At 45.0% G+C, this 16,767-nt stretch overlaps 1 protein-coding gene across 10 annotated transcripts in view; it reads right to left on the minus strand.

The window, feature by feature from the left end:
* Window positions 1-16,767, minus strand: part of RBFOX1 (RNA binding fox-1 homolog 1) — a 431,904-nt gene that overhangs the window by 55,047 nt on the left and 360,090 nt on the right. For all 10 annotated transcript variants that reach the window (XM_068967487.1, XM_068967484.1, XM_068967480.1 and 7 more), the window contains one exon: window positions 8,741-8,873. In XM_068967487.1, the coding sequence (XP_068823588.1) occupies window positions 8,741-8,873 (133 nt within the window). The remainder of the gene's footprint in view (window positions 1-8,740; window positions 8,874-16,767) is intronic.

Genomic DNA, 16,767 nt, shown 5'->3' on the forward strand with positions numbered 1-16,767 from the left:
CTTTGTGACCCCATGGACTGTAGCCTGCCAGGCTCCTCCATCCAGGAAATTCTCCAGACAAGAATACTCGAGTGGGTTGCCATTCTCTTCTCTAGGGGATCTTCCCAACCCAGGGATTCAACTGGGTCTCTTGCATTGCAGGCAGACTCTTATACTGTTTGAGCTATCCAGGAAGCCCAAGGTATCTGCAGTTGTAGCTCTAGTCAAAGATTACACTGCTATGAGTTTTATCCAGTGTCCTCCCCCCACCACCAAAACAGAGTTCTTCCTCCTTCCTGTAAATACCAGCATCATGTTTTCTGACCCTCTGATCCTTGCTTGGTCCAATAATTTTAAATATCAGTCAAATATGAATGGGGCGTTTGTGAATGGGGCTCATTTCACCCTGAAAGTTGTACCCAATAGCTTCCTCAACACTGTATCTCATTTGATAGCTAACATATCACTTTCCACCCTGAAGATGTAAATAAGTATCTGTTGAGTGACTACTGCCCATCAAGGGGGAGGGTTGGCCATTAGGAGGTGACAGAAGGTGACCCAGAGCAATTCTAGGTAGAATCCTCTTCTAGTTATTCAACATCAGTAACTACGGTCAAAGGGGGAGGGGGAGGGAGATCAAATTTAAAAATTGGACCTTGGGAATACCCTGGAAGTCCAGTGGTTAAGACTCAGTGTTTCCATTGCAGGAGGCATAGGTTCAATCCCTCGCCAGGGAACTAATATCTCCCAAACAAACAAACACAACTCCTCACAACTAGACTCTGACTTAGAAGACCAGTACAAGAGGCTAGATAGATGGTGATGTAAGAGTGAACAATATAATAATATTTAGCCAAATATTAATATAGATTTGAGTATGGGAAGGGATGCGTGCATGCTCAGTGGCTTCAGTGGTGTCCTACTCTTTGTGACCCTTTGGACTGTAGCCTACCAGGTTCCCCTGTCCATGGGATTTTCACAGTCAAGAATACTGGAGTGAGCAGCCATCTCTCTTTCTAGGGGATCTTCCCCACCCAGGGATCGAACCCAAGTCTCTTGTGTTTCCTCCATTGGCAGGTAGGTTCTTTACTGCTGAGCCATCTGGCAAGCCCCGTGTCTGTCCTTTTAGTCTGACCTAGTTATCATGACCCCACCGAGTCCTCAAAATACCCTTATGAGATGGATAATGCTATTATAGCCTCTTCTGACATCAGAAAAGTGAGACAGAGAGAGCTAGGTATCGACAAAGCTGGGACTGTAGCCTAGCTTGTATTGTATTGGCTTCACAGCCCAAACTTTTAATTGCTATGGCAGGCAGCAGTGGTCAGACTTCAGCCAGCATCAGAACCACCTCGAGGGCCCATCAAAACACAGATGGCTGGGCTCCATGCCTAGCCCAGAGGTTCTGAATCAATAGAGCTGGATGAAGAGGGAGGGGGAGGTTGGGTTTAAGAATTTGCATGTTTAACAAATCCCAGGGGAAGCTGAGGCTTCTGGTCCAAGGACTAAAAAGCTTATTGCCCTACAGAGTGCCACCCTCCACATGTCATCTTACATGACATTCGAGAGAACGCTGGAGGCCAGCCTCCTAGCGGGCATGCATGCTCAGTGGCTTCAGTTTTCTCCGACTCTTTGTGAACCTAGGGACCATAGCCTGCCAGGCTGCTCTGTCCATGGGATTCTCCAGGCAAGAATACTGGAGTGGGGTGCCATGCCCTTCTCCAAGGGATCCTCTCCACCCAGGGTTCGAAACCATTCTCTTACGTCTCCTACATCAGCAGGCGGGTTCTTAACCACTAGCGCCACCTGGGAAGCCCAGGTCCTATTCTAAATGGGAACTGTTTTCAAGGAAGCTCTTACAAAGACTCATGATGGTTTCCAAGAATGTATTCAAACATTTTTAAAAACCTCACTAAACAGGTGCACTCAAAATAACATAAACGAAGAGAGAGGAGGGTGGGGGGTGATGTCTAATATGGAGCTCTCGATAAATGAGCCATGGCCCCATACAAGAAAAGAGAGCTACCATCATGCATAGAACAGGTGCAGCCCCATTTTAATGCAGAGGCGGTCGGTCTAGCCATGCAAAGGTAATTGTATTGCTTGTCAATCACTTTGGGACCGCAATATGCTTTTGCAAGAATGTAATGTGAATGCACATCTCATTTTCTTAGAAAGGTAATAACGGTAGTTAAATATTTGGATGAATGCAAGCAGGGGATGATTGCACTACAGCAAATTAGTTTACGGAAAAGGAAAGAAAGTATGGGATACCCAGACTATACAATCTGTTTGAATAATGTAATATATCCCATCCACCAATATATTCTTAAAGGAAAGGTTATTTAATAATGGTGTATCTTGCTGCCCCTTCCAAATGGAAAAAAAAAAAATATTTGTAATGCATTCAAATGCATTAAACCATAGCTGGTTTAGAATGGATATCAGGTGGGTCCATAAACTCACTGGCATTTGTACAGCATTGTGCGGTGTGAGGACACTGACATCTTCCCAGGGAAAAATATGTTTTTTAAATTAGATTATCAAAGACATCTGTGACATTCCACTTTCTCCCCCCAAATTTAAGAACTACTCATTTATGGTGTTTGTCTCATAACGCACTCAATGAAGAGGTTTCTTTTTAATGTGAGAAGTTACATCTTAGAACTGGCTGAGAATTTAAACAAGAACTCACAGCAAAACCAAAAATAAAGCCAAACAGCTAGAGCGAATTCTGAAAGTATTCTGAGAATAGGTGATAATGACTGTAGTTTCTAGTGTTTGTGTTAATTGAGAAAGTTCCTGAGCATCAGATAATAACATCTGAGCATGAGACATTTATAAATTAAAACCAGAAAGCATGGTTGATTCACAGAAAGAAAGGTTCACCCACATAGTTTCACAGGTTTCTTCAGGATCTAACCTGAAAGCACCCACTAAAGTGCTATGTGTGGGCTTCATTTTTGTACTGGCCAACTGTATAAAGTTTCTCCCAGGGATCTCACCATATCTTTTTGCATTCAGAGGAGCATAGTCTCCTCAAAATACTTCACGAGGTAACTCTAAGAAGTTTCACATTGATGTATCCTAACAGGGCTTTCCAGGTGGCTCAGTGGTAAAGAATCTGCCTGCTAAGACAGGAACCACAAGAGACGTGGGTTCAATCCCTGGGTTGGGAAGATCCCCAGGAGGAGGAAATGGCAACATACTCCAGTATTCCTGCCTGGAGAATTGCATGGCGAGAGGAGACTGGTGAGCTACAGTCCATGTGGTCACAAAGAATCGGACATGACTGAGCAACTGACCACACATGTGTCATAATTAATGACCTGAGAAAGTGCAGAATACCTTGCTCAAAAATATCCTGAGAGCCAAGATGAAAACCTGTTGCAAAATGCTGGATGTTTCACTTAGAATAAAGATAATAATTTAAAAATCTCCTATGGTTCTTTCTATTTCTATCCTCATACAAGATGCCTGTTACACAGTAGGACTGGATACATATGAGTGTGCTAAGTCGATTCAGTCACGTCTGATTCTTTGGGACCCCAGGGACTGTAGCCTGCCAGGCCCCTCTGTGAATGGGATTCTCCAGGCAAGAATACTGGAGTGGGTTGCCGTGCCCTCTTCCAGGGGATCTTCCCAACCCAGGGATCACACCCACTTCTCTTATGTCTCCTGCACTGGCAGGTGGGTAGCTTCCCTTGTGGCTCAGAGGGTAAAGTGTCTGCCTACAGTGCGGGAGACCCAGGTTCAAGCCCTGGGTCAGGAAGATACTCTGGAGAAGGAAATGGCACCCCACTCCAGTACTCTTGCCTGGAAATCCCATGGGGTCACAAAGAGTCAGACACGACTGAGCGACTTCACTTCACTTCACTTCTTTACCTTAGCACCACCTGGGAAACCCAGAACTTAATAAGGGCTGTTTATTAATTAACCAAGAACAAGAACTTGATGAAACCAATCTCATGGGGTTTCGTGGGGAGAGGATTATGGTTTAACCACTGTCCTGTAACATCTGGTGTTGTACTGAGTCTGGAGTATGTGTTTCTGATGCTTCCACCTGCCATCTTCATCCACAGAGCATCAGCCTACAAGCTCCCTCAGATGGCAATCACTCAATGGGTAATTTCTCCCCAGTGTGAGTCCTAGGAAGACACACTGGACATGGTGTCTGACACTGACTGTGGGATCAAATGCAAGAAGAAATATGGATGACATGGTCCCTTCAACTCGTTTTGACACTGTTCACTAGTTAATATTTTGTTTCCAATCTACAGATTCCATTAGCCACTTGAAGTACCTCTGTCTGAAGCCATCTCTGTGGCTGACATGGGATGGAGGTCAATTAACAGCAGGCACCCCATCCCACCCCCGACAGCCCAGGGGTAAGTAACTCATGGATGCAGAAATGTGAGTGTTCAACTCAAGCCAAAGGGGACCTTGAGAAAGAGAGGAGTATGGGCAGCTAATAAAATTCAGTTCCTATCTCAGCAACAACTACAGTAGCTACAGTTCACTTAACACATGCCATCTGATGGAACGGATGGAGCTGTAGCCTTACACTCATTTCCCTACTTCGTCCTCTATCAACACTTCAGAGGCAGGTAGAGTCTTTACCCAGCTGCTAAGGCAATTGTGCCTGTAGAGATTAAGTCAGCTACCAAGGGCAGTATGAGACGGAACAGCAGGAGGCAATCTTATCTGCCCGGTAGTTTGTGTCTTTATAGGAGTGCAACACTCCTATTGACTGTGGAGGTATTAGCTTTCTAACTTATCACCCATTCTCACTCAGTCAACGTTGACAATCAATAAGGAGCTAGCTAACGCAACCTAAGGCTTTCCTCTCATTCCTGTGATCCTGGTCCAGGCAGAATTCCCCTCCCCAGGGATGATTATGCATTAATGTCATAATAACTTTCTGTTCAGCTATAAGAGAAAGAGAAGACAAGGCTCTTCATAACCTATGTTCTTTATTCTCTGGGAGGAACTTCAGAAAATGTCAGGATGTGGAGGAAAAAACCAAATCAGTAAAAGGAAATGAATGAATGCCAGGGCACCCTCAGTGAATCTTCCTGGGTGACTGCCGTGATGTTGGATGCTTCCAAGGGTCACCCAAGGTTCCACAAAAGTGGCCATGGAGATTCTGTGGATGTTTTCCAAACTCCGCCCCCTCCCCCAAAAGGAAGCTATACATAGACATAGGATAAATGACACATTTTTGGTTGAGATTTTAGTAACAGTGTTTTCAGATTAGATTCTTTACAATAAACAGAAGTTTAGGATGACAGATATGTCTTCAGTTGGTGACAAGGGGAATAATAAAGTCTCCCTCCAAAGTGCAGTTTGCTAGATGATGGCTTATAAAAAAGAGGGGATCTCTGAATGTGAGGGAAAAATCACAGAATGAGATTTTAGCAGGACAGCTTAGGAAATGACTGGAATTTTTCCTGATTGGGTTTTCTTTCCTTTTTTGGTTTTAATTTTTTTTTAATTATAAAAATTTTTAATTGAAGTGTAATTGATTTAGAAGAAGGGGGCGACAGAGGATGAGATGGTTGGATGGCATCATCAATTCAATGGACATGAGTTTGAGCAAACTCTGGGAGATAGTGAAGGACAGGGGAAGCCTGGCGTGCTGCAGTCCATGGGGTCACAGAGAGTTGGACACGACAGAGTGACTGAACAACAACACTCCCTCAAAAGCCTATCTTACCACTTCCACATGTGTTAAAATCGTGAGCATCTACGGTGTTCCCTGTGCCTGCCTGTAAGAAACTCCTTCAAAGGTGCCATTTGCCTTAGCATCCTCAGCTCATGGAGCTGAGAGAGGCAATGTTAAACTGAACTGGACTGGAAGAAAGACAGTCAAATCTAGTAACTGGGAAACCAAAGGACTCTGAAGATGAAAAACTACAGGAAACCCACACCATCCCCTGGAACACCTGAATCCTGATGATGTCACTTCCTGGAAAGAGACGTGGGTTTTGCAGTTTCTCTGCTACTTGCTTCAGTCAACACACATCAGGGCTCTCCACTCCAGCCAAGGTCTGCTCTGGGTCCTCCTTGGTGCTCTTTCTTTGAGGATGAACTGCCCCGTCTGCCCCACCCCCTCCACAATGGATTCCTTCAGCTTAATCCAATGAAGGAAAAGGAGCCTTCACTGAAGATGCTGAGTTCACACTTTTTCACTTGGTACCAATGCACTCCAGGCAGTTTATAATCCAGCAAAACACCCAGGCAACTGGCTGAATTTGCTTCTTTTGACCAGTACTCTGCTCTAATAAAACATGCAGACATGGGCATACACATCTCTAGCCTTTCTAAAATTTCTAGTCCTCCTGTCTTGAGAATTTTATCTTTCTAAGTGTGATTTCAGAATTCCAGCCATAATATTGCCAGCAAAAAGGCAAAATCTACCATTACAACCAAAATGATTAGGAAGATGGCTGGAATATTAAAGTGAAATCATGTACAAAGCAGTCACCAACAATGTGTTTTACCACTTGGAGATGCCTAAGTCTCTCCCTGGCAAATGTGGCATTCATTAGTTATGCCTGGTTATTCCTAGCAAAGAGCAAGTTCATTACAAGTTAGCAAATTTCAATTTTACAGCAGGTGTGTTATTCAGAGATTTTTTAAAATAAATTGCTCATATGAGGATATTTTTCTGTTTGGTATAGTAATGAGATATCAAGGGTACGTAGACCGAAAGCAACAATTTTCATCTACTGAGGTAAGATAATGATTTTCAGACAAACTAATATGATATAAACATGCAATTTTACATGTATGGCTTATGAATCTTGCTTCAGTCATCACATGAGCCCAGAGGGTAATTCTTTCTTTTCTTCATTACTCATTATGTGACCTTGGGAATGATAAATCTTTGTTTCTGCCTTTCTGGATCTATAAAGTGGGCTCAATACTGTGGACTGGAAATAATCACTATAAAATCAATGATTCCTCACAACACATGGTCAGATATAAAAGGCTTAGGACACGCAGATGTATTATTTTGGAGGACTGTGAGAATTTAAGGTCAATTCATTCTTGGTTTGCTATCATCCTCCACCTTTTCAGTAAAAAAAACCAAAAAACAAAAAAAACACAACTTTTTTGCAGTAGAAGCTCAGAATTCATCTAAGTCTAATGATTATTTAAGAAATGATGGACACTGTCTTATTTCTCTGCTTTTATTTCCCCTTCCTGATGATTTCATAGAGTCTCATTTCTTAATAGCCTTAACTTTATTTCTATGCATTTGTTTTTAAAACACTTCAAATGCTCTACTCTGGAATGGGTGAGATATGAATAAATAATGAACAGAGAGCGTCTCCCTTTGTCATCAACATAATAGACATGATCTAGGCTTATTCCGGTTTTCTAAAAGACAGGGAAGCTGAAGAGCTATAGAAAATGCATTTAACCCTTTCACACAGTCCTGAATATAACTAGATTCTTTCTGGAGACCAGAAAGCCAGTCCTTGGCCAGAGAAGGCTTGTGCCAGACTGTGCTGGGTATCGCTGAGTTTTCCTTGTGTGTGTGTGCCCTCAGTCATTTCAGTTGTGTCCAGCTCTTTGTGATCGCACGGATTGTAGCCCTCCAGGCTCCTCTGTGGGATTTTCCAGGCAAAAATCCTGGAGTGGGTTGCCATGCCCTCCTCCAGGGGCTCTTTCTGACCCCGGGATCAAACCTGAGTCTCCTGCATTGGCAGGCAGGTTCTTTACCACTGAGCCACTGGGGAAGCCACATTTGGATCCTGGCAACTCTTTGTGTTGGGGGGCTGGACGGGGGGCCATCCTGTGCTTTGTAAGATTTCTAGCAGCATCCCCAGCCTCCACCCAGTAGATGCTATCACAACAACCAAAAAGGTCTCCAGACTTTCCCAGTGTCCTGTGAGGACTACTGCTTGAGGGACTTCCCTCCCGACTCCAGGGGGCCAGAATATTCTAATATTCTAGAAGGATTCCTAACAGCACACCAGGGACCCAGAATGTACCAGGAAGATTTCTAATAGCAAAGCAGAAAGGGTAGCACTTCGAAACTGCAGCCCATTATACCAGTACTATTTTTTTTTTAAATAGTATTCACCACTATTCCTTGAGATTCACTTGGCAACAGCAAAGTCCATGCAGAGAAAGACCACACGGGCCATGGGGAACAAATTAATCTGCAAACAAATTCTCCTCAAAGAGGGAAAAAGGAAAGCAAAACCATTTTGGAAAAATCCCACGCAATGAGTCAATTCCAATTTCTTTGAGCTTCAAGAGTACACCTCCTCACCTAATTTTCTCTTCTGGGCCAAAAGTTCATACACCTTGAAGCACAGGATATCTTTGGGGAGGGGGACAAGGCCACCCTGGTGATTTTTCCGTCTTAAACCCTCCCCGTCCCCCCAACAGAGAGACTCAAGGGGCGTATGTGATCCAACCTCCTTAATCACCAGATGTTTGCAATCATCAGAAAGACGTCTTGGGCTGTAACCATTTCTCTGTTCTCCAGCATTCAGTCTCAAAGAGAATTTCCATAACAACATGTGACATGTAGAATGCTTAAAGGCACCAACCATGACAAGACAAATTACACTCATTTTTCAAGACTCTGCAAGGTGCTATACTGCAAGCGGGCAGGCTGCATGCTGGGCGGTTCCGGAGGGGCGGTCAAGGCGGGCATGCACTCCATCGCACGCAGGGATTGGGGCGAGGGCTGGCGTGCTGGGGCAGGAGGCCCGCCCGCGGTGGGGGGCTCCCCACTTACCCGCCGTAGGCCGGGATCGGGGGCGGGGGCGCTGCGGCCCGAAAGGTGTTGTACACGGTGCGGCCACGGCCACGCAGGTGCGCCCCTCGGTAGGCGGCCGCTGCCGTGGCGGCTGGATACGGGAAGCCGGGCACTGTGGGCGAGAGGAGAGAACACAAGGTTCAGATCGAGCCTGCCTGTGGGGGAACTGTCCCCCTTCAACACACACACCCAGGACCCTGCTCCCCGTAGGCCAGGGCCGGACACCCACACCCCTTCCTTCCAGGAATCAGACTTCTAAAGGCAGGCTGGAGGAAGGAGACCAAGGTACGATTCCACAGAGGATGGGCTAACGCAGTCAGTGATCCCTGGGACGAATATCGAGGACAAACATCCACAAAGGATTCTAATAGGGGAAATGCTCACTGCATAAACTTAACTTTTTAAAAAGGGAGACTGCAAGATGTGTGTGTACTGGGTTCTCACATCTGCCTATCATCTATTAACATGCATACCTGGCCAATATAGGTATTGTGCATGATACGTATGTGGATGAGCATGCAATATGCATAGGTGTATACGTACACATACACATGAGTATGTGTACACGTATAGTGAAGTGAAAGTCGCTCAGTTGTGTCCGGCTCTTTGTGACCCTGTGGACTATACAGTCCATGGAATTCTCCAGGCCAGAATACTGGAGAGGGTAGCCATTCCCTTCTCCAGGGGATCTTCCCAACCCCGGGATCAAACTGAGGTCTCCTGCATTGCAGGCGGATTCTTTACCAGCTGAGCCACAAGGAAAGCCCTATTATGTATATGTGTGTATATAAAGTATTCGTGGGTGTTAGTGTGCATATCACATGTATGTGTGTGTGTGTATGGGAATATGTATACATGCCTATTTATATATATGTGCATATGTATATAATTAGATACACAAATACATACATACTTCAATGTGTTTGTAGTTATCTGTGAGGCTAAAATTCATGAGAAAATGTTACTTGTCTACTCATAGCTTTTCTCCATTCGGTTTTATCTTTTTTCCCATATTTTCCTTTAGGTACCTAAGGTTGCTTCTTGTTCAGTTGATAAGTCATGTCTGACTCTTTTGTGACCCCATGGACTGTAGCCTACCAGGCTCCTCTGTCCGTGTGATTGCCCACACAAGAATACTGGAATAGGTGCCATTTCCTTCTCCAGGGGATCTTCCCAATTGAGGGATAGAACCCGAGTCTCCTGCAGCTCTTGCATTGGCAGGTGGATTCTTTACTGCTGAGTCACAGGGGGAGAACTTATGAACCTATATTGCTGGTTAAAATGTTTTAATTGAAATGCACTGTACCTATAGACAAGTGTATGCATCAGATGTGTACAGACCCCTCATGCTCCTATGGACAAATCACTACTAAGATCCCATCAGCCCCCTATCCATATACGTAGCTTATAAAACCATTTATACAACAACCATAACCACAGAGAAGTATGAGGACTCAACTCTGAAAGAGAAAGTGTGGGCAGGGTTATCCTCCCAGGGGTGGTGGTGTGGAAATTCTCTGAACCAAGTGACTTGGTCAAGAGTCAGGAGGGAAAGTAAGCCTGATGCTCAAGACCCATGATAATTAACACAGCTTCCTCTGCCTGGGATGCCCTTCCTCCCAGGATGTCTGCAAATCCTAATGCATCAGGTCCATGAAACCCTGATGACATTACCCCGCCTTATTGCTCTTTCTAGACCCTGAATCGCAGGCTGTCACCGTACTGGTCATGCCTGTCCCGTCCCACTCTCAGCAGGCACTGTTACCCGCAGTGAATCCCACGGAGGGGATGCTCTTTTAGGAAAATACATTTGGAAGGCCACTGTCCCAGGAGATCTATTAATATATTAGAGGCTCAGAAAGTCCTAAGGTAAGGGAAGTGTGCGCATGCGTGCCAAGTCGCTTCAGCTGTGTCTGACCCTTTTCAACTATAGCCTACCAGGCTCCTCCGTCCATGGGACTTCCCAGGCAGAAATACTGGAGTAGTTGCTATTTCCTTCTACAGGGGGGTCTTCCCAACCCAAGGATCAAACCCACATCTCTTATGTCTCCTGCATTGGCAGGAGAGCTCTTTCTCACTAGCGCCACCTGGGAAGTGCATTAACACCATTAATGCAGCAACCCCGGACTTCATTTCTCCAGGAACTCTAGTTCAGAGAATACCCAGCCTCTGGCTACTGGTCTGGAGAAGAAAATAACTTATTCATTACGTTTACCTCTTCTACTCATCAGCCAGCTTCTTGAGGGCCCCCATCGTATCCCATTCATCCTTGCATTTCCCCGTGCATTCCCCCACAGTGTGAGCAGAAGCCCCCTGATTTTGTCCACAGTAGGTTCTAGATATTGGGCACAGTTGATTCTGGATGACTTAAAGACCAGTGAATAAAGCCCTGGGATGTGGTCCAACCAAATGACTGATGGACTATCCATTCTCTCCTTGATGCTTTCTCTCCTTCCACCCTGTTTACCTAACAGGAGCTTGACGTATCTCCTGTTAGAGAGGGAGACAGTGGAATGAACAAGAACCAGGATGGGTTTCCTCGTGTCCATAGCCCTGTCTCCCCTGTTCCGTCTCTCTTGGGATTTTAGACAGTATTGGTAGCAACGTGCAAGGCTGGGAAGGACCCAGCTTCTCTTAGTCTGATAGGAAGATAAAGGCTCAGAGAGGCCTCAGCCCAGGAGGCTCTTTCCCAGAGGCAAGGCAACACATCCAAGCTGCCCTCTCCCAGAGCATGTATTTTGCCGAATTCCTAACCTCTCACAGGGTGTTGTGTGTCGTATTATCTTAAAGTTGCCTCCATCTACATCCAAACAGCCTTCCTCCTCGCAATCATGTTCAAGAGCGGAAGCCCTCCTCAGACAGGTGGTTGCCCAGGGGGAAGGGGTTCAGAAAGGGATGGACAGGGAGGTGGGAGTTAGGAGATGTAAGGTTTTATATACGGAATGAATAAACACCAAGGTCCTACTGTATAACACGGGGAGCTATATTCAGTATCCTGGGATAAGTCATAATGGAAAAAAAAATTAAAAAAGAATATCAGAAAACAGACTCTGTAGGACTCCAATTACTTTAGACCATGAAATTTTTTTGCACCTTGTTTTATGTCCCTGGATATGTTCCAGTGTCTCCTAGTTTAGAGTCTATGGGAACTTGAATAGAATTTGTATCCTGCTGTTGCGTGAAAATTGTATAAAGCTTCATTATGTTGAATTGGTTCATGGTACTTTTCAGGTCTACTGTATCCTTCTACTCTTTTGTCTATTCATTCTATCAATTTTTGAGTTTGATATGGAAACTCCAATTAAAAATATTAATTTATCTACTTTAAAAATAATCGTAGCATATAGTGGAACTATATGTAATTTTCTGTATTTTCCAAGTTTCTTGTAATTGTGTTATCATGCTTTCATAGTTTAAAAAAATAAAAGGAAAGAGAAAAATATATCTGTACAATATATGAAAAAGAGTGTGTGTAACTGAATAACTCCGCTGTACAGCATAAATTACCACAATATTGTAAATCAACACTTCAATAAAAAGAAAAAAATAAAAAGAGTAGAAGCCCTGCACTCCATCAGCTCCCCTTACTCCCAGAGTTCTTGGACAGTAGGTTTGTAGCTGCATGTCGGTGGCAGGAGGCTGGGGAGGAAAGGAAGTGGGATTTCCCACAGCAGTTATTCCCAATCCTATATTCATGGGATTGCACAGACTGGACTAAAACTCTTGAACTGGAAGTTGAAGACAGACTGACTACCATCTGGAATTCTTCATGTGTTCTTGAATAGCCAACAGCCAGCCTGTTTCTTGGATTCTACCATATCCTTCTCTGATGATGCTAGTAAAATGCTAGGATGGTAGAACCAAGCCAGAATGATTTTCTCTCTCTATTTATGTCCTTTATGACCCAGAAGACCATCCAGGTTATTTCTTAACCTTTTAAAAAAAAATTGTCAGTCAAGACAAATCATATAGCAGTACTTAACTCTCAGCTTGCCAGCCCCTCAGTATCCATGTTTCTTAGCTGGCGTTTCAGCTGTGCTCAGCTGAGTGTGACTCTTTGCGACCCCATGGACTGTAGCCCTCCAGGCTCCTCTGTCCATGGGATTCTCCAGGCAAGAATACTGGGGTGGGCTGCCATTTCCTCCTCCAGGGGATCTTCCCAACCCAGAGACAGAACCCGTGTCTCCTGCGTTTCTTGCACTGACAGGTGGATTCTTTACCAGTGTGCCATCTGGGAAGCCCAACTACTATTCTTGAAATTGCGAAGAGGTATCAACCTCAACGGGGGAAGCAGGGCAATCCTAATATCCTAAAAGGCCAGGAGTTGTGAGATAGGAGATGTTGGTTTCAACACTGGGGAGAAAAGGAGAGAGCAAGCCTTTGATCTTGCCACAGTTCAAATATTAAGTTTGCAGAGGAATACCCTGGATTTTGAAATAAAGCAAATGAAAAATTCACAATCTGGCAGAGCAGCTGGTTGCCTGTGTGAGGAAACGCAGTAATTATGCTGACCCATTCATTATCGTTGGCTGCGGCACGGAGTGAGCCAGACAAGATCCCTCTCAGCGACAAGCAGGTTTTACAATAATTCTTGGAGGATTTAGATGTTGAGATAGAACATGAAACAGAAGCTCGGCAGTAGAGCGAGGGGAGTGCAAGCTGCTAGAAGGGGAAAGCCAGGATGCCGCTGTGTACCCCCTTTGCTGCAGGGAGAAAATAGCCTTCTCAGTGCAGGATAAGGGATTTGCAGGTCTTCATACCAAGCTCTTTGGGCTGCTCCAAGCAGGGCGCATTAAAGAGATTCTGGATGTTAAAGGAGCAAGGGAAGGACGGCACATCAACTTCCTGGGAGGCCAAGTGCCCTCAGGTAAGATAAGGAGCCACCTGATGCGAAGAGCTGACTCAATGGAAAAGATCCTGATGCAGGGAAAAATTGAAGGCAAAAGGAGAAGGGGGCAGCGGAGGGTGAAATGGTTGGATGGCATCACCAACTCAATGGACATGTTGTCATTGTTCAGTCACTCAGTCATGTCTGACTCTCTGCGACCCCATGGACTGCAGCATGCCAGGCTTCTCGGTCCTTCACCTTCTCCCGGAGCTTGCTGAAACTCATGTCCATCGAGTCAGTGATGCCATCCAACCATCTCATCCTCTGTTGTCCCCTTCTCCTGCCTTCAATCTTTCCCAGCATCAAGGCCTTTTCTAATGAGTCAGTTCTTCACATCAGGTGGCCAAATGGTTGGAGCTTCAGCTTCAGCATCAGTCCTTCCAATGAATATTCAGGAATGAATTTGAGCAAACTCCAGGAGACAGTGAAGGACAGGGGAGCCTGCAGTCCATGGGGTTGCAAAGAGTCGGACATGACTTAGCGACTGAACAACCACAACAAATTGTAACAGGAGCTTCCTGTTACAGGAGCAGGCATGTAAGTCTCCCAGATGGATGCCTGCTCAGCTATCCCTTCTTGTTGCCGTCTAGAGCTGGCCAAGGGGTCTCTTCATGAAGTCTCTAGTTAATCACTGTCATTGATGAATATTCCCTTCTCTTCCCCTCTTCTCTCCCTCCCTCCCTCATTCCTGAAACCAAACAGGACCCAGTGGGGCTCCTGGGCACAAAAGCCTTTCTGTGTTTCCCGTTCCTTGATTACAGGAAATCGGCTTCATTCAGCCTCCAAGACTTTCCCTGAGTTCCAACAGGCAGGTTCAAACAGTTGCTAATTAGGGAAGGGAGGGGATGCAGAGACAAGCCGCAGCAGCCAAGAAACAGCAGTGCAGCCTTTCGGGGTAGGGTCTCGGCTCCTCCTTAAGGGATACACATAATAATATCCTTGAGTTGTTTTGCAGATTCTGAAACCCCCACCAGGTGGGAGAAGTTAACTGCATGCTGCCCACCAGCACACAGACCCCAGACCAGTTGGAAACAGAAGGTGATGCTGACTTCCACTTGCTTCACCACCAACCAGTCAGAAGGATGTCCAGGAGCTAGTCAGGCTTTCCTCCTCTTTGAACCATTACCATAAAACTCCTCACCACCCCCTCTGGGTCAGGACACACAGTTTTGAGGGCAGTACCCCGTTGTGGCCCTCTTTGCCTGCAAAGCAACAAAGCTATTCTTTTCTATTTCATCCAAAACTCTCTGAGATTGAAGTCGGTGTCAAGGTACACAGAATGGATTAGGCACCCATTCCTTCCTCCCTCCCTTTTATTTTGTAATCTCCTTCCGAAGAAGCCTACCCCAAATCTTCCTGGGCGTACTAGTAATCAAGTAAACTTGGATCACAGATATGAAGGGAAAAAAATACTCTCACCATAGCTAAAACGCAAGCTCCATGCGGGCAGTGTTTTTCATCTGTTCTGCTCTTCGATTTAGGAAATTGCCTAGCACAGCAAGGTGTCAGCTACCTAATACCATGCCTGGACAAGCTTTGATGATGAACCCATGTTAGTCTCCTTCAAAAGGACCATAACCCTGTCCTTTATAAAAAGCATGCTGCCCAAGATTTGCAGAAACAGTGTGCAAATAATACATCAGATCTCAATCATCTTTATAAAAACTGCTACACCCATACTCAGAAGATGCTATCCTGACCCAAAAATAGCAACCAGTCTTGGAATATGTGTGATTCTGATGAAAAGGGAGATGATTTGGGTAAATGCTCTACACTGGGAATTATTGCCCATCCTCATTCACTTAAATCCAGCTTTATTGCTGCACAGCATTAGGGTTTGGAGATTGGTTTCTTGTTCTCAGATAAGTTGAGCTCAAACTCCCCCCATCCCCAGACAGGTGGTACCCATCTGGTCAGTAAAAGGTATTTGGTTGTGTTCCTTCTTGCACACAGCCCCACATGGAGCTCCCTAGCAACCCAGCAAATCTCAGTCTTTATGCAATGAATGTGCGCAACAAGGAACACTGGAAAATAGCAATCCTTATAATCCCTGCCTTGCCTGACTGACAGCTGTGCCTTCTGTGTTTCTTCCTGTCTCCATGAGAGGATATCCCTATGGCTGGCTCAGGACAGTGTGACTCTCTTGTCTTGCAACTAAGACAAATGGTCAAATTCAAGGGCAAAATACCACAACTGTTTGTCAAGCTTCCTTTAGTCTCTGGTGGGATGGTAGGAGCTGATCTATTTATTTTTACTTGCCTACCGGGTCTGCTGGCTTATAGAGCATGGTTAACTGCATATGTGAAGCGTATACTTAGGTGATTAGGATATAGGTTAAACAAAACCAAAATGGCTTTATCCTTGAACCCTGTGAAAATAATGTAATGTGCTGCGCTAAGTCACTCAGTTGTGTCTGACTCTTTGTGACTCCATGAGCTGCCGCCCACCAGGCTTCTCTCTGTCCTTGGGATTTCCCAGGCAAGAATACTGGAATGGGTTGCCATTTCCTCCTCCAGGGGATCTTCCAGACCCAGGGATCGAACTCAAATCCTGTGTTTCCTGCATTGCAAGCAGATTCTCTTACCTGCTGAGCCATCAGACTTTCCTATATGTTGCCTATAGCCTAAAATACATGGGATTGCCCGTTCTCAAGGCTCTCATTTTTAAGGGTATAACACTTTTCCATTCATATGGAGATAAAAAGTTGCAAAACAGAGAATAACATCTGTCTTGTTGGAGGTTTGCAGGAATATAGTGATCAGACCTACATGGAGAGTTACAAGAACAAAGGATTCTGACATCAAGAAGCTTGCAACAACCGACCAAGCACCTCCCTCACCTTGCCTTTACAAATGCTTTGCTGAAGCACTTCAGAGAATTCGGGGTGTTCTGAGTCACGCCTTCTCCTTGCATTGCCCTGCAGGCCAATAAACCTTTCCTGCACCTTTCCTGACATTTAGGTACTGTTTGGTCTCACTGTACTTTGGTCACATGAACTTGGGTTTCGTAACAAGAAGACATCTTAATTATGTGTTTACATTGCAGCATGACTTGTCTCTTTTGTTGAAAGTTATGTCATCTATCAATACCCCAGTTCAGGAGTTTGGACGCAGGAAGT

The sequence above is a fragment of the Capricornis sumatraensis genome, chromosome 3, assembly GCF_032405125.1.
Source record: "Capricornis sumatraensis isolate serow.1 chromosome 3, serow.2, whole genome shotgun sequence".
In the NCBI taxonomy this organism is placed as follows: domain Eukaryota; kingdom Metazoa; phylum Chordata; class Mammalia; order Artiodactyla; family Bovidae; genus Capricornis; species Capricornis sumatraensis.